The sequence below is a fragment of the Pyrus communis genome, chromosome 10 (assembly GCF_963583255.1).
Source record: "Pyrus communis chromosome 10, drPyrComm1.1, whole genome shotgun sequence".
NCBI classification, from domain to species: Eukaryota; Viridiplantae; Streptophyta; class Magnoliopsida; order Rosales; family Rosaceae; genus Pyrus; species Pyrus communis.
Genome location: NC_084812.1, coordinates 5,412,252 through 5,430,337, shown reverse-complemented (window position 1 = coordinate 5,430,337; position 18,086 = coordinate 5,412,252). Strand labels below are relative to the sequence as shown.

At 35.6% G+C, this 18,086-nt stretch overlaps 2 protein-coding genes across 4 annotated transcripts; both read left to right on the top strand.

The window, feature by feature from the left end:
- The first annotated feature begins 1,302 nt into the window (after positions 1–1,302).
- LOC137747658 (uncharacterized) lies at positions 1,303–8,956 on the top strand. Of its 3 annotated transcripts, XM_068487801.1 has the most exons (19): positions 1,303–1,636; positions 2,229–2,554; positions 2,819–2,995; positions 3,092–3,175; positions 3,289–3,348; positions 3,769–3,813; positions 4,334–4,533; positions 4,928–5,392; positions 5,511–5,637; positions 5,741–5,938; positions 6,053–6,142; positions 6,274–6,336; positions 6,436–6,510; positions 6,643–6,693; positions 7,013–7,090; positions 7,546–7,680; positions 7,767–7,874; positions 8,259–8,324; positions 8,625–8,956. In XM_068487801.1, exons 2-19 carry the CDS (start codon positions 2,246–2,248, stop codon positions 8,691–8,693), a joined length of 2,400 nt encoding a protein of 799 aa, XP_068343902.1. In that variant the 5' UTR covers positions 1,303–1,636; positions 2,229–2,245; the 3' UTR covers positions 8,694–8,956. The 3 variants fall into 3 exon arrangements, with proteins under 3 accessions (XP_068343902.1, XP_068343901.1, XP_068343903.1); XM_068487800.1 differs by lacking the exon at positions 1,303–1,636 and having other exon boundaries at positions 1,647–2,554; XM_068487802.1 differs by lacking the exon at positions 1,303–1,636 and having other exon boundaries at positions 2,422–2,554; positions 2,812–2,995.
- A 3,517-nt stretch (positions 8,957–12,473) lies between these two features.
- LOC137748500 (growth-regulating factor 1-like) lies at positions 12,474–15,106 on the top strand. The gene is made up of 4 exons (XM_068488661.1): positions 12,474–13,111; positions 13,374–13,830; positions 14,184–14,623; positions 14,852–15,106. The coding sequence occupies exons 1-4, from the start codon at positions 12,913–12,915 to the stop codon at positions 14,857–14,859; spliced, it is 1,104 nt and encodes a 367-aa protein (XP_068344762.1). The 5' UTR covers positions 12,474–12,912; the 3' UTR covers positions 14,860–15,106.
- The last annotated feature ends 2,980 nt before the right edge of the window (positions 15,107–18,086 follow it).

Genomic DNA, 18,086 nt, shown 5'->3' with positions numbered 1-18,086 from the left:
TCACCTCATATCGGAAATTTTGTTAAGTCTATGCTTAAATTGACATATACCGTCAATATTTATGACATATCTGTTAAATATTGGATAAACTTTTATATTTTGTTCAAACTGATGTTTGACAATCCTTAAAGTCTCATTTTAAAATTTCTATCATTTCCATCAAAAGCAACCCATATTGATATTCGATATATCCGTCGATATTTCTAGAAATTTACATACATATATTTTAAACACTGGTGAGGGATAAGTTCAAAACTCGTGAATAATAATTTTGATAAAAACATAGTTGTATAAAAATAAATTCACATGTAAGATTGTAAACAACAAGTAGTTTTTCTCTCGACTCATAAGTGAAACGTTTAAATAAATAAGAGAAAAATAGAGCAATAGTTCTTAAATTTTAACTAAATGGTAGCTTTAATCCTTGAACTATAATTCCATTAAATTTAGTCCTTGAATTTGATTGAATGTGGATTACCGTTCCTTTTATGTTACCTCCGTTAGATCTTAGGTTAGTTTGTTGACTTGATTAATGTGGCTTCACATTTTGTTTTCTTGTATTTGTCATGTAGCTATAAAAAAATTACGAAAATAAAATAAAATACAGACATTAGGTAATGAGATTTCTATCACTCCCTTCACAACCCGTCTCTAAAACAAGTTAAATACTAATTATTAGGCTTTTTAGTTAAAATAGTTCATGAGATTAGCATAAATCTTTACTTGAATCCATGAAATTTAAAATCAACAGAACTCGTCTCTAAATTTGTCCACCATAAATTATTTTGATCATTCGGTGAAAACCTTCGTCAAATATGGACAAAATGACAAAATTTTCCTTAATTTTTATCAAATAGTTGGGCTCATTTGTTTATTAAATTGAGAGTATTTTTATCATTTTACTTCTTATTTAATAGAGAGTTTTCACGGAATGATTAAGATGATTGGTGGTGGAGCACTTCTATCGATTTTAAATCTCAATGACGAAAATGAGAAGTTATGTTAATCTAAAAAACCATTTGACTAAAATGCGTTATTATTATCCTCTAACTATATCTAAAACAAGTTCTATTGCTTAAGAGCAAAATTAAGTATCGCTTATGTACAAGAGTTATTTAAGTTTATAATATGTTTAAGTCGTAGTATTTAATTTAATAACAATACGACAATGTCGAGTACTGACGTAGGATGGCCATGCACTCGTTACCGAATACAAACCCGTAATCCGGAACGAGATAGAGTTTTCACACGGTTACGCGCACAAACACGAACCAAACAAACAAAAAAAAATTATAAGCAGCCGACCGCCGTTACTGACCGTCCCTCCTTTTTCCTCCTCCATTTTTCGACGCACACGACGCGAGGCCTCCCCTCTCTCTCTCTCTCTCTCTGTCTTCGTAATTTCTGTTTATTTTGGTCCGAAAATGCAATTAGAACTAATTAATTAATCAAATTAATTAAGCTTAAAGCCGATTATTAGTTTAACACCTTCCTCCTCGTCCTCTCCTCCATCATTTCGTTCGAGGAGAAGAACAAGAAGCAGCAGAAATAGAAGACGAAAGCTTTGTTACGGCCGCCGGAGATTCCTCCCCCTAAAATTCTTATATTCCTTTTCGAATTTCAAGAGAATTCAGAGGTCAGTTCATAATTTTTTTGGATTAATTTGTTGCGTATATTCTATCTTTTGTGATTATAATTTCCAATTATCTATTTTTCGTTAAGTACGGATGATTATTGGTGCCTTATGTTCGAATTTCATGGTTTTTTTGCTGAAAATCTTCCAATTTTATTCAGCTGGGAAATTCATGTTTACCAAAAATTTGTCAACTTTATTACTCTCTCTCTCTCTCTCTCTCTCTCTCTCTCTCTCGTGTAACTGAAAGGGCTTGGCAGCAGAAAGTTAACTGATCGACTATTAAGACGGAGGAATAACGTTATAGCATAATTATCTACTTTTAATTCGATTTAGGAACTTCTTTCCAGCTGAAGAATTAAGTTTTTTTTTAATTGTTTAATTTATTGTTAATTTTGGAGATTAATCAACCGGAAAGGTTGAAGTGAACATCAAAGGTTAAAACTTTAAGTAGTGACAGCACGAAACTGATCCTTCGGAGAGTTTCGGCTCGGAGACGATCGAATTAGGAAATGTCTGTTATTTTTATGCTCTGTAAGGTCGAAGTTTTGGGGTTTAAGGAGTGAATTGTTGTCAATGTCGAATTTTTTGATAGGAAGAAAGTCTTTTAGTATGAATAAAGATGAAGAGACGGGTAGCCCCAGTTGGGGTGCTTCGTTTTTCGCGCAAACGGAAGATGTTGCAAGAGCAGTTGCTGCTGTAGCGGCCGCTGCTACTGCCACTCATTCTCCGCGGCCATCTTCTGTGTACTCATTGAATGAAGATGGTGGTGGTGGCAGTCCGCTTCAGAGGTTACAACGCCATGTTACGAAAGTTCTAAAAGGTTTCCAGCATCCTCCTGAAGTGAAGCGAGGAACTTACAATCCTGAAGTTTTGACTAGCCAGAAGCGGCAATGGGCAAACTTTCAGTTGCAGTATTTGGTATGCAGTTTCGTATAGTGACCCATTTGTTTCCATGCAACTTATTTGTATGCATTTCAGCATTTGGTTAATCAAGAATCAAGATAAATAATTTTACATCGTACATTCCAAATTACTTCCATTTTTTTAGATTAAACGGTTCGAGGAAAAATTACTTCATCTCTAAAACAAGTGCTGTGTGTTAGTTTCAAAATACATTTGCATATAGAAGCAAAAATTTTGTCCCAAGAGATTCCGTAACACCTCTGTATTTCAAGTGTGCAGGATCATAAGTCTTTAAAGCAGCCAACGAGGCTTTTTGAGAGCATGGTAGTTGTGGGGCTTCATCCTAATTGTGATATTCAGGCACTTCAAAGGCAATACATTGGAAGAAAGTCTGAAGGTTCAGGGAGATTTAGTAGTCAGAATCACTATCGTATAGAACCTAATATCGAACCTCAGGTGGGGATTTTGTTGCCAAATGGACAATTTATTTGCATAGTGATATGCTTGGAAGTAATTTGAGTGCTAGGTATTAACATGTGTTTCTACTTCCAGGTGTTATTTGTTTATCCTCCGGAAAAGCAGCTGCCTCTACAATACAAGGATCTGCTTTCATTTTGCTTTCCCAGAGGCATAGAGGTTAGGATTTTTCTTGACAGATGTTTTCCCATCCTGTTGACACCTCGGCTGTGAATGACACCGTGGAAATAATCATTTTCTAATATTGACACCTCGTATGTGAATGAATTCAGGTTCATGCTGTTGAGAGAACTCCTTCAATGAGTGAGTTGAATGAAATTCTTCTAGGGCAGGTATTGTGCGACATTCTGCTATCATAGTCTAATTGCTAATTAATATTTAGGCCACTTTCTTCCTTCCTCTGTTTTCTACCTTTTACCCTTAGAGAATCATATATAAAAGGTTTTAGCGTAGGATAATGTTTTTTCCTATCCAAGCTCTACCGGATATAGAACCCCTATTCTTCATGTTTCCACTAGAAAATGAGATTAAATGGAAAGTTTGTGTGTTGAGTTTACTAAGGTTTTAGGATGGTTGTATAGCAACTCTTCTTTCCATGGGACTTTAAACCATTCTGTTATTATAAGATAATTGATAAAGCTGTAGCAGAATGATATAACAATATCACGCAGAAGTTTTCGATTTCTAATAAAAAGTATTAGGCAAAACTTATTTTATTTACTTGTACTGACCATGGTGATGCTTATTTTCAGGAGCATTTTAAACAGAGCGATCTGTCATTTGTATTCAGACTACAGGTAAATTATAACCTGTTATGCATCCGTGACTCCTTTGTTCTTGATTTTCCTCAATTCGTTATAAAATTTATCTATTTTGCTGCATTTGCCTTTTGACATTAAATATCTAGTGGTGTTGCTGTGCGATAGAACCATTAGTGGTGTTGCTTGAAATTTATCATTGAAACAACATTGTTTCGGTCGTAATTCAGACAACAGGTTACTTAGAGTTGTATTAGTGCCCACAGAGAAGAAGATTGCTGAGAAAGCACAAAGCATAGTTACTCGGATTGAATTTTTTTCCTTAATTTTGATTAGATTTATATATGTTTAAGAGGATATTACGGATTGCCAGTTACAGTTAACATACATTATTTAAGAAGATAATCCCTTTTCTACTATATTCTTTATTTTGATTTAATTTGTTTTTGTGACATGAAATTGTTCTTCGTGCTCAAACCTAAACAATTTAATTTTGTTTTAATGTGAATTATTTCTTCATTTCCTGGATGACCTATTTTGTACAATACTTGGTTTGAAGGTTGCCGATGATTCAACTTTGTATGGGTGCTGCGTGTTAGTGGAAGAAGTAGTGCAAAAACCCTCTGGATTGCTTTCCATGATTGCGGAGAAACATCCTTCTCGCCCGTCTTTGAGCCGTCATATATTAACCACTCAGAGATGTTATTGCATTCTCTCAAGGGTTCCAGCATTTGAGTTACATTTTGGTGTATTGAATAGGTGTGTTGTTGTTGTATTGGATGCTCGTACTTATGCGTGCAGAAAATAAATGCGTGTTTCCTGCTATCTATTTATGCATTAGATGGAAGGTCGTGCTATAACTAATCTAAAAACAACTGAGAGATTCAATTCTTAGTTCATTGAGGAAAAAATTATGGTAGCTTTCTCAATATAAGGTGGAACCGATGTGACTTCTAAACAACACATAAAAGCTTTTTAACTGCCAGCTAAAGGACTCTTGAAACTAAGATTTAGGTTTTTTGAGTAACTGGCGCATAGTTGTGTGCAGGAAGACATATGCTCTTTTGGTCTTTGATAGGTCCTATAATTAGACAATCATCTTTACCGTTTGACAATGTTACTCAAGTTGAATATGTTTGCTATTTTCGTGTAGCATCTTCACAGAGGAAAGGTTGGAGCGATTAACCCAAGGAATAGATCTTTTAGATTTAGAAAGCCCAAGGGATTGTGACAATGGTGAAATTTTCGAAGATACTACAGAAGAAACTTCAAATGGTGTATCACTAAGTGGTAGAACTGAGGAGGACTTGCTGAATGGAACAGCAGAGTTTTCTCAATCAGGGAGATTTCCAGATAATGGGAGTCACCTAGACAATCAAATGGTTGATGGGGATTTTAACTTGCCAACGGGAAGGGTTAGTGAAGATGTTGTTCCAGTTGATCCTGAAACCAAGATGGTTAGTTGCAAAAGAGAATCTGGTGGTGTAAATGCTGAAGTTTGTGAGGTCTACGTTGATGACTTCTCTACAAACAAGCAAGCTGTAGAAAGGCGATTACCAAATGCTGTCCTACCTCTCCTGCGCTTCTATCAGTATGAAAGCTCTGATTCTTCCTCCAGGTAGCAGTTGTACTTTTTTCTATGAAGTTTTGGGGGGTGGTGGTTGGTAATTATCAAGGATATGGGCTACTTAAATGTCTGAGTTTCTGTACTTCATATTTGGAAGTGTTTTATGCAGTTTTCAAGGCTCTCCTAGTGAGGACAGAAATTTTAGGAGCGATGTTGTTGATTTTACAGAAACGGATGAGGCATCTTTCTCTGGCCAAGATGATTCTGAACTCATTGATATTCTTGAATGGGCCAAGGTGCAACAAGGACTTTTTCTTGGATCTAGATATGAACTGAAGCTCTTTTTTAATGAGAATCTAGAGCCCAATGTCTCTTGACAAAATTATCCCAATTTTTCAGGCAAACAATCATGGATCATTGCAGATAATAAGTGAGTACTACCAATTACGTTGCCCTGCTAGAGGTACCACTGTCAAGTTTCATCCTTTGGACCACCTGCATCCCTTGGAATATCATAGACCAAAAGCAAACGTTTTACGTACTGCTGGCTCAACCATTGATCTGGGTTCATGCAGTACGAGTCTGGAATTCGCTGAGGTAGAGACTTATGATAGCTTTACGAACTTATCTCATGTGCGGTGGATTTCGTTGATCTTTTCCCTTAATAATGTTTGTGTTCATTTGAATTGTATTTCTGTTGGTTGTTATCAGGCACAGAGTGCTTTCTTGGTAGAGGAGGAAGCAACTGCATTATCAGTATGGGCTATTGCATGCATATGTGGCTCCTTACGACTTGAAAATGTAAGTGAATGGCTCAACATAAGTATGCTGTATTGATTACCTTTATATGAATGAGTGCCGATTTGGGCTACTTCTCTTAGAGGCCTGCTTCATGGCTGACGTTGGGTTTGATTCTCCTCAATACTTTGCAGGTATTAGCATTATTTGCAGGAGCACTGTTGGAGAAGCAGATTGTAATCATTTGTTCCAATTTGGTATGTATTATACATTATTCCAAGTTTATATAGGTCTTGTGAAGATTAACAGTCCGATTTATGTATTCTTTTTACACCTATGTTTTCTGATGTGTACAGGGGATCTTATCGGCCTCAGTGTTGTCAATTATCCCTCTGATCCGCCCCTACCAGTGGCAAAGTCTTCTAATGCCGGTATACTTCCCTTACTGCCTACATGTTAGTTTTTAAATATCTATACTTCCCTTACTGCCTACAAGTTATTTTTTAAATATATTAAATGCATTGCTGTTTTCATGTGAATGACACTGTGCATAAACTTTCCAGGTTTTACCAAATGACATGCTGGACTTTTTAGACGCACCCGTCCCTTACATAGTGAGTTCTCAAGTTTTTGGCTGTTATGCACGTCATTTGAAGGCAGAGGCCTATGGTTTATCAATTGTATATGTTGGTTTATCTGGATCCAACATTTTCTCAAATTATTATTTGAAAGGAAAACCTCTGTCTGTTAGTCTTCTCCAAGTAATATTACAAATATAAAACATTAGTGCCCCTTCCCCAACCAGCAAAAACTCCGAATACACAGATCACTTTTTAAACCCTTTGCACTAAGCCATCTTTTTCCTTTTTCTAGTTAGCCTTAGTATCATATCTGACATTTGATTGGTTATAATAACAAAATTTTCTTCTGTAGGTTGGTGTGAAGAACAAAACAGATGAAGTACAGTCGAAACTTTCCAATACAATTGTAGTTGATGCCAACAAGAACCAGGTTTGTTGTTTTCAAGCAGTTTATTTTTCTACTCGTGGAACATGCATAAAAGGCTCTTATAAGTCGTACCTAAAATTCAATCGTATAGTCATTATTCATTGCAATTGTCTCAAGTGTATGGTTTTCTCACCATAAAAGAATATTAGCTTATCATCTTTTGAGATAATTATGTTTCAGTGCCAGACAATTCGTTCTAAGAATAATTTTGTGGGTTCAGGGCATGGACAAATCTGCGATTTGGCCTTGGGTTGACAAATAATGTGTGATATTCTTGCCCATAAAACTGAAACCAAAAATCTTTAATTGACGCATCATATGTTTAACATTTTCTCATGTTTATTTTAGTCAATTGTCGTGTGTTATCTGGTTTCTCGTGTATGATTAATGACTAATGTTTATTAAAATGCAAGTATTCTTATAGAAAAACTAAATGCTTCCATTGCATGATATACTAGGTGAAGTCGCCGACAATACCTCATTTACCACAACATAAGGAATTATTTTCATCCTTAAGTCCTTATCACGCAAAGCTTGTGGGAGAGAGTTTTTTGGGTAGGAAAAGGCCGGTGTACGAGTGCACAGAAGAACAGGTGTGTTATGCTTTTTCTATTGTGTATGATTTCAAAAAAATTATTCGTCTACCTTTAATTTTCATGTATTTATTTTCTGCTTGTAGGTTGAAGCTGCCAAGGGTTTCCTAGGAGTGTTAAGAACTTACTTGGATTCTCTTTGCTCTAACCTCCGTTCACATACAATTACGAACGTACAGTCCAATGATGATAAGGTCAGTATTTTGTCCAACAGTGAGCTTTTAAGGGACTCAAGTGCCTTGGAGGATTATTATGTTTCTTTGACCTTCTTTTGTAATGATTAGTACTTTAAAAGATAATCTTCCCGAAAAAAAAAAAAAATATATATATATATATGCATGGACTAAGTTTTGTCTCAGATATGGAATGTCAGCGTAAGGCATCATTAAATCCATTCATTTGGCTCTTCAGTTTTTATGATAATAGTGCAGATTAATCGTCAATTTTGTGTTTACCAAAAAAAAATTTTTCAATTTTGTTTGAATGTGAAAATTCCTTGCCTGTGGATCTAGTGAACATTCATATGTGGATGCACGTTCATAATGCTACAGATCTGACACTGATTTCCCTCCAATTAGGTATCATTACTTCTGAAGGAGAGTTTCATCGACTCATTTCCTAGTCGTGATCGACCATTTATGAAGGTGCGTTCCTTGAGATAATTTTCTTTTGTCCATGTGAGTAATAAAATTGTCAAAGAAAATATAAATCTAAGCTCTGAAAGAGGCATGACTTCGGTCAAGAATGGATAACGTTCGTTTCGGTATTCTGTGTTTGTATATTGTAATCAATTTATGCAAGATAAATATTAACCACCTTTTTGCTTTATTTCTGAAAGTGACTTGTAATCTTGCTTCAATGCTTACTCTGGGTGCGCTTTGAGTTGTATTGTATAAAGCTGAAAGCACACTGATGTATCATTTTCCTCCCTAAATGCTATGCAGCTTTTTGTGGACACACAAATGTTTTCTGTACATACGGATCTCGTTCTCTCCTTCTTCCAGAAGGAATAGCCGCTGCCATGCGAGGTCAGGCCTTGTGTTATATTTTCGTGTTGTAAACCTGAACGCAAGTTCAGTAATGCAACATCATCAGTTCCATCATTCATGAATTCAATCTTTGTTTCTTGAGATCATGCTTCGCATCTCTGAATGAAAAATCGCCCGCTTTGCTGCATATTGTATCATGATGAATCTGTATTTTTTAACATATGAGAGTCCTCAAAAGAATTCTAGTATATCCCGCTTTAATTGTAAATAGTAATTTTGTTTATTTATTTACTGCCACCAGTAGTGAGATTTTCCATTGGTTTATTTGTTTGATAAGTAAGACATGGTCCTGTTTCACCGTTCGAGTTTAGTAAGTGATTGCTGAGAGCCTTATTTGATGCTGTCATTCTGGTCGATTCATCTGCCAAAAGACACCATGTTTGGGTATATGTCAATTAGTATGCCTAACTAAACCATGTTTGGCCCTGCACTTCGAGATTTTGGAATGGCTGACAGTGCTTTTGGATAATCCAAAAGCATTTGAACTTAGGAAATTTTGTTGTGCTTCTATGAAAGGAACTCTAGCAGAAGCGCTTATGAACATAAATACTTTCTACGTAAGTATATTGGAATTTGTAATATTTTGTTTTGTTGTAATTTAAATTGAAATAATTTTTAGCAGATGCAATTACGAGCAAAAGTACTTTGCTCACTAACTTCTGAATGCAGTATAATTGTGGTCTGCCCACCAGTGCTTAGGGACATTTGAAGGGATATCTTGGCTCAAGTGGGATCTTTGTACAGAAAAAATGCATGTGTTTGGCCTGCCACGTGGGACAAGGATTCTCTCCCTTCCTATTTCTATCACATTCCATTCCCTCCTCTCACATTCTCTATTTTGTTTCTCTTTTTCTATAAAAAATTAATATAAAATGTTGACGTGGCTTAATCATGACTATTCAGATAGAAGAGGAGGGAAGGGGAGGAAATAAAAAAAAAAAAGGGAGATAATCCTACTTCTGCCATGTGAGGTGGCAACAGTGTCAGACAGTGCAGAGTACTACATTATGCTACTTCCAAACGTACAACACAAAAATGGTTCCATGAGAATTGAATGAAACCAAACTATAGCAAACTCCCTTTAATACGTTGGCCTTTTTTTTTTTTTTTTTTTTAAACTCTTAACTTTTAACCCCAAGCTTGGGGACTTAATACTAGGGTTGTCAGTGTGGCGTTATCTGAAAATGTTAATTCACTATCATGTGAAATAGATATACTTATAACAATACGTTGTTGACTTAAGATATCGCGACATGAAAATCTCAAGAGTAGGTAAGTCCATCTTCTGTAGCACGGTCACTTGATAACTACGATTTTTGAAACAATATTTGTTTCAAGAGATGATTTCCGCCTTTGTTTTTTTCCTTTCTGCACTCCTCTGTTTTAGCTGTTAGGCCATCTTCATTCAAGAGCTATATGCCACATTTTGCCGAATTTATGTTTAACATGTCTCCAGCCAAGGGGCAAAAGCCAATATGGAAAGATTTAGCAGTGCAAAGTTCGAGATTAAAAAATTTATTCCTACAAATATTCTATAAAATAACAATTTTTAAGAAGTCAAAACATATACAAAAGCTACGTTTAAGCCTTCGTAACTGGAGATGGCCTTAGATCGAATAAATTTGAGGGAAAACTATGGAAAAGTACGAAAGGTAAAAAATGGGAGTTTGAAAATCATTTCCTCTTGTTTCAAAACTCAATATATGGTTTTGAAATCCCAAGTAAAACTGTAACAGATAACTTAAGAAGAAAAAATGAAAGACTTTCACTAATTTGTTTACAAACTTTGGGTCTGTGGGTGATGTTATCTAAATCAGAGAACCGTCGTCTACTGTTGAAAATTCATCATCTAGTAACTTGCATGCTCTACAGTTACCTTGGGTTGGAGATATTTTTCATTGTGCCAGAAATACAGCCCAACACAGCAAATGTTACAATAAAAGTAGTTGATACTTGAACAAATAAATTTCAACCACTTACAATGACATTTGGTTTGTTGGACAGTATTACGGCACACTAAAAAACTCTCCTTGGGCTGGACAGTACCTTTTATGGAGAGACCAATTCAGAGTTCAGATTTATTTTCTAGAAAAATGAGTTTCATTTCATATTTTCTTGCTAAAATAAAATAATATACATACGTTCATACTTAGCCTGTATACAATGTCCTCCTGCTACCCCATTTATTGAAAAGTTGATATTTCAGCCAGAAAAAAAAAAAAAAAAAATTTCAAGTAAAGAGTTTCTTATATTTTATTGTTTTAAAAAATAATTGTAGTTATTTCCGTAAGAAATTAATCCAATGAGAAACCACAAAACAACAACAAAACTTTTCCTTTGAATTAGTAATAATGATACTTAACCGTATATTAAGGAAAGTGATTCCCGAACATCATTTTCTTCTCTCATTTATATTCCTATTTATTTTCAGCTTTGAATTAAATAAATTAAACGAGAATAAACTAAGATTATAAACAAAGGCAATGTGCAAATGAATAAAGGAGTGTGAAAATCATTTTGCAAAATTAATGATGTTAGCGCTCTCTCTTTAGCATGGTGCACTTCTGTTAGGTGCTACAGATATTGAAAAATAATCAACTTAAGTGCATATGGCTACAAGAAGAGGGTTAAAAAGGCTTCAGGAGATGACAAATTAACTCATTAAATTTATAACAAAGTACTATTAAGACCTGATTAATTTGATTAAAAAAAAGCGCCGAAACCGCTCTGGTCATAAAGATCAAATCAAGGATTATGGTCTGCACGCTTAGGCAGAAAAAGGTTGTATGAAGAAGAAGACAAGCCAACGAACAGTAGTAAAATCTGACCATTGGAAGCAAAGTAAAAGCGATGAAACTATAAAAATATCACAATAAAGTTCAAGAAAAAGAAAAAGAAAAAGAGAGAGGGAGGGGGTAGAAAGTAAAGTGAGGGTGAGTTGCTGGTGTGTTTGATCAGAGAAAGCAGAAGCCAAAAGCGGTCCTGCTGCTCTGAAAGCTGAATCAGTGAGGTTTTTCTAAATTTCCGAAAGAGAAAAAGGCCAGATTGTAAGTGGGTCTCTCTGACCCTTCTGAGGTAAAGGAACAGAAAAGAAAAGAACAGTAAAAGAGATAGTAGCTGCAGTAAAAGCCCCAACACCGTACAATCACTTCTCAGACCTACCCAGACACACACACCAACTCTATAATATCTCTCTCTCTAGACATAATAATATAAAGGAAAGTACTTGACTTCTTGTACAGTATGCATTCTTGCGTTTTTACAAATCACAGTTTGATGTGTGCTGAGATTTTTTTTTTTTGTGTTCTTAATGAATTATTTTTGGTATGTGTAAATTGTAATATACATAAACGAAGTTCTTTTCTACACGGAATGGTTGATTATCTTTGTAGTTATGGTATTTCTTTTCAACTTGTTGTGTTTGGAATTCAAATCTTCTTACCTCTCCTTAATATAAATTAACATAAAATATCGTTTGTAATAAGAATTGATTCGTTTCTCAACAAATCAATCAATATATCCATAAATAAGAAACATTATTTTCCCTTCACTTATTTTCTCCATCGCACACTACTTACTAATTTTTGCCTTTGAACTGAATAAGTAAAAACACTCAGAGAAACAAAAATAACCAGAGGTGTAAAAAAGGAAAATAAGTTGTGAAAAACAGCATTTCTACTAATGATAATGAATTTTTCACCTCCTTTTTATTTATTTAAAGTCTCCACAATTGATTTGTTTATATATTCACTTGGTTTTATGGATTTCTGTAGAGTTGTCAGAGACAAGATCTGACACAGAGGCAGCAGCTTGGCTGAAGAGTCAGAAGCAACAGAGGTGCAGTCATAATATTTGCAGAGTTAGATAGAGAGTTTAGAGAGAGAGAGAGGTGGCAAGTGGCAATGGCAATGGCATGCAGCAGAGGCAGCAGCAGCACTGTAATCAGAACCATTAGTTTTATCCATGTACAGAAAATTCTGCAGCTCTATGGTCCCTGAAAATAAATATACCTATTACCTACTCTACTTTCTCTCTCTCTCTCTCTCTAACCCTTCTCTCCTTTGTTTCTGCACTCTAAAATCTGAAACAAACCAGTCTCTGGTTTCATCTTTTCTTTCTCTCTTCGTCTTTGGTTTCTTTGAAAGACCAAGTTCCTTCTGATTTGGGAAATAATTAAAAAAATATGAATAGCACTGGAAGAAACAGCAGGTTTCCTTTCACTCCATCTCAGTGGCAAGAGCTTGAGCACCAAGCTCTTATCTACAAGTACATGGTTTCTGGAATCTCCATCCCTCCTGATCTCCTCTTCTCCCTCAAAAGAAGCACCTACAACTTGGACTCCCCTCTCCCTCCAAAGCTCTTGTCTCACCACCCTCCTCAAAGTAAGCCCCTCTCTCTCTCTCTCTCTCTCTCTCTCTCTCTCTAAAATGAAGGGAACTTTATACTTTTGACTGCATATTATTTCTGGGTTTTGTAAAAGAAATGGAACTTTGACGTTTTGAGTGCATAATATTTCTGGGTTTTGTAAGAAAAATGGAACTTTGAAGTTTTGATTGGATAATATTTCCCGGGTTTGTGAACAGAATGGAACTCCGAAATTTTGTGAAGTTTTGAGTGGATAATATTTTTGGGTTTTTCTTGCAGTTGGATGGAACTGTTTCCAGATGGGATTAGGGAGAAAAATAGACCCAGAGCCAGGAAGGTGCAGAAGAACAGATGGGAAAAAATGGAGGTGCTCAAAAGAGGCGTTTCCGGATTCGAAGTACTGCGAGAGGCACATGCACAGAGGGAAAAACCGTTCAAGAAAGCCTGTGGAACTTCTCAAAACATCACAAATTTCAACAACAAACTCATCAAACACTTCAACAATTACCACCAGAATCAACACTTCTTCTGCTTCTCCTAGTCCTGCAGCCTTTCATTCCCTTTCATCATCACTCTCTTCTCTCTCCTCCTCTGATTCCCACGCTTTCCCTTTCCTCTATCATCATAACTCACCTTCTCCAAGGCCTACTGGAATCGGATTCCCACATCAAGAAAGAAGCACTACTTCCTTGTTTTTGGACACTGGTTCTTATCCCCAACCCAGCTCAGATTACAGGTTTGTCCCAAAAACAAAATTATGGTACTTGTTTTTCTGTATCTGTTTTAAGCATTTTAGGCCAGTTGGTAAGGGCGGTGTGTTTGTCCTCACTGTCTGCCCGCCCTTTAGGCCCGTTGGTCATGTCAGTGTGTACGTCCTTATTTATTGCTCGTGGGTTTAGGCCAGTTGACCAGAGCAATGTGGCCATCCTCGAGTTTATGCCGGTTCTTGGGTTTACATTGGTTGGTCACAGCAATGTGTTCGGTCTTGACCCTTGAGCTTGTTTGCCCTCTTTGTAAATTAGAGTAGTTGTCAAGAAAAACTTACTGACGGTAGTTGTGATTTTGTATTTTTTGTTACGGATCGAGAAGAAACAGGTATGCTTATGGGATGAAGGAGGAGGTGGATGAGCATGCATTCTTCTCAGAGCCTTCAGGCACAGTGAGAGGCTTCTCTGGCTCTGCATCCATGGACGATTCCTGGCAGTTCACACCGCTAACAATTAGTACTTCTTCGTCTTCAAAACAGAGAAGCTGCTCTGCTTTTCAAAGTGATCAGCCGCTTCAGAGCATCAAACATCAAAAGCAAGATCATCAGCAGCAGCAGCATTACTATGCTTTGGACAGAAACGAAGGATCCCAGAAGACCATTCATCGATTCTTCGACGAATGGCCCCCGAAAGATAAAGATTCATGGCTCGATTTGGATGATAAATCATCGAACAGCGGATCGGTTTCCACCACCAGGCTCTCAATCTCCATCCCTACTTCTGCTCATGACTTCCCCATCTTCACCTCAAGACATCATAATAGTAAGCTGACTTCCAAATGCATTTACTTTTGAATTTGTTTATGATATAAGCAATATTTACTCTAATCCCTTAAATTAACTTAAACTCCGCAAAAAAATTCAAACTCGGGTGCATCTGTTTTAGCTAATGTGGCTACCCTCACGTCGGTCAATTAGCCAAGACATTGTTCATGATTATTCAGACCCAGTTGAGATCTTTCTCTAATTATTTCCATTTGTTTTTTCGCAGATGACTGAGTTTTCCAGTACTGGTTTTCTGAACCAAAGGCCAAAAATGTACTTGTATCACTATTTTATTTTATTTTATATATTTTATTTAATTATGTCTGAATGTGGTTGAATCAGATAATTGTGTTTTAAATGAAGGATCCTAAGTTTCTCTCCGGCAAACTTGTGTTTTAAATGGGTCTGCCAAAAATCTGGTTTATTTGTTTTTTGGGTACAATTTTTTTTTTATGTTTTGTGTTGTTTGAAGACATAATTGAGGAGGGGACCCAAATGGACCCAGGATTTTGGCTAAAAAAATACTTTGTCAGTGGTGAATCTGAGCTTCCCCACCCAGGTTATGTTGGCAAAAGAGTGAACTCCAATCTTTCCTTGTAAATATTTAAACCAAAGACTACAAGCATTCATCACCCTTATAAATATATCCACCAGCCACTATACTTGGAAAATGACTCCTCATCACAATAGAGTCGTCTCGCATGCTCTCTCTCGGTCTCTCCCCTTCTGTGTGCCCTACTTTCGTTTTTAGCACCTTTAGAAATGTTTTTGGACAACTAAAAGTGAAAGTAGGGCACGTGAGGGGAGAGAGAGAACATGGAAGAGAATTTGACTCCATCACAATGGCTTTGCCCTCTTTTCTTGTGGCAGAACTTCGAGTGGACTGTGTAATCAGGGAAGTTTTCACAATAGGGGGATCAACGTGGAGATGGAGTCAAGATACATGGGGTCTTATGCTATGATACGAGCTGCCTTACAAATGACGCGGTTTAGGTGCATCTACACAAAACTTTTCTTCTTTCTTGAGAGCTAGTACATTTTCTTCGACCATGGATGTGCCTCCTCTTTCATTGGGAAACTTTAGTAGAATTGTCTGACTAGAACACTCTCGCACTTGGTGTGATCAACATGACTAAAATACACAATGTTCCATGCTTTTGTGGAGAGCTGATCTACTAATAACATGATTCGAGTGCTTATTCACAAGTTTTCATTTCTTGCGAGGGTCTGAAAAACACTTGGCTTCGCGATTACTTGTTACAAACAAATTACAGTTTGATATGTGCATTGTGCATTGAGTTTACACTTCCACGCGTGCAACACTGAGATTTGCAGATCTAAGAAAACGATACTTTACATTCAAGTTAGCTCTGTTTTGCAGTCCTCTTGCTCTTTTTTTAACCTTTTGTATTTCCATATCTACTCAGATATTTATGGGTAAAAGAAACCAGGAAACAAAAAAAAAGAAAACGACAAAGTAAGTGGAAAAGGAAAAGAAAGGGGTGCACGTGCACTGGTAATACATTTTATATTTAAAAAGTATGAAATACATAAAAAAGTTCACTTTAATCCTTCGTAAATATGATTTTTAGATTAAAATTATGAGTAAAATCAAAATCTAATTTTAGTTCCTTGGTGTATTAATAACCTCATTTATTAATTATTTTTTAATATTTTAATTATTTCTCTTTTTCTTCTTAATTTTTAATGTATTAATTTTATTTCATTACAATTTTTATTTTCATTTCATTTATCGTAGTATATATTGTTGTAAACTACAATATATTTTGATGTACTTTGTCTTTTTCATTTAGGTACATTAAATTCATTATAATACATTTCGGTGAATATATTTAAGTACACATTTCGGTATATACATTTTGATAAAAACATTTAGGTATATTAATTCAATATAATACATTTCGGTGAATATATTTAAGTACACACATTTCGATACAAACATTTAGGTACATTATTTCAATATAATACATTTCGGTGCATATATTTCGGTACATACATTTAGGTATATTAATTTAATATAATACATTTCGGTGCATATATTTCGGTACATACATTTAGGTATATTAATTTAATATAATACATTTCGGTGCATATATTTCGGTACGTACATTTTGGTACTAACATTTAAATACATTAGTTCAATATAGTACATTTTGGTATACACATTTTGGTACTAACATTAGATACATTAATTGAGTCTTTCAAGTTTGAAGAATGTTAAATAAATAATAAATTACAAAACTCTTTTCTGGTCAAAAAATAAATTAAAAATTTGTATGTTAATAAATTTACATATTTAATGGAAGACATTAAATAAAATACACATTAATTATTTTGAATTAAGAACACATCAAGGGATTATAAAATATGTAATCTAACACAAGGTTTATTTTAAATTTTAATCTTCTTGAAGGATTAAAGTTAAAAAAACCCCATAAAATATGACAGACGCTAGATTTACAGAGATACAATATTTTGGTTACAAAATTCAGTTAAAGAAAAATAAATAAATAAGAAAAAACAGAGCTAGCTGCCATTTCCTCAGGTATTAAATAGAATATTTATGTTGGATCCCAAGCATTTAAATCTTAATTTACAATTAAGTCTAATTAATGAATCCACAAAATTTGGCACGTGCAAAAAATCATCTTCACTCTGTGAACAAAGATGTAGCAATTTGGGCACGTGCAAAAAATCATCTTCACTCTGTGAACAAAGATGTAGCAATTTGGGGCGTCTGCATTCCTAAATAAATAATTTACAAAATAAAAATAAAAAAGGATCGTGAAAATCATTGGCCACGAAAAAGAAATAGTGGGGAAAAAGTATAAAAAGTGGGAAAAGACCCTTAAGTATTCTAATGTTCTCTTGGATTTGAAGTTACTGAGTTGTAAAAAGTTAAATCTGCAGAAGCAGAAAAAGGAATGCGTGGGCATGAAAGTTGTCTAGTCATAGAAACGAGGCATGGTACAGAAGCCTGTGTTGAGTGAGTGGGTCTGTGGTTGGAGATATAATTGCTTTTCAGATGGAAGTGCTTTCAGATTACAGCACTTTCAGAGAAGTGCTTATCTGCATGTCCACTCTCATGTCTCAATCGTCACATATCACAGAATCTGAGTGGGTTTCATTTTGTCCATTAAGTACCTCACAGTTTCGAAAAAGAACAAAAAATGCACTGTCGTTTCAACATAAGGAGAAATCAACCCATCTCAAATGCATGGCGGTCCTGCTGAACCGCCATGCATCTCTATCAACGATTGACAATCGCCAACAGGATGACTTACAGAAAATCAAAGCACCGACAATGAGATGATGTTACGCCATTCAGGGTGCATATATATTCTCCCCGCCCCATTTTTCAACTTACAGAATAAAACACTAGGAATCGACATCCACAGCAATGGATACGAAATGAAGGTGTTGGGGAGCCAAGCACGACG

Excerpts from the sequence above, each read along its gene's own strand:
- LOC137748500 (XM_068488661.1), top strand. The coding sequence starts at position 12,913 with ATGAATAGCACTGGAAGAAACAGCAGGTTTCCTTTCACTCCATCTCAG. Across the intron at positions 13,112-13,373 it reads GTCTCACCACCCTCCTCAAA|TTGGATGGAACTGTTTCCAG; the intron begins GTAAGCCCCTCT and ends TTTTTCTTGCAG. Across the intron at positions 13,831-14,183 it reads CAACCCAGCTCAGATTACAG|AAACAGGTATGCTTATGGGA; the intron begins GTTTGTCCCAAA and ends CGGATCGAGAAG.
- LOC137747658 (XM_068487800.1), top strand. The coding sequence starts at position 2,210 with ATGTCGAATTTTTTGATAGGAAGAAAGTCTTTTAGTATGAATAAAGAT. Across the intron at positions 2,555-2,818 it reads ACTTTCAGTTGCAGTATTTG|GATCATAAGTCTTTAAAGCA; the intron begins GTATGCAGTTTC and ends TCAAGTGTGCAG. Across the intron at positions 2,996-3,091 it reads AACCTAATATCGAACCTCAG|GTGTTATTTGTTTATCCTCC; the intron begins GTGGGGATTTTG and ends TTCTACTTCCAG.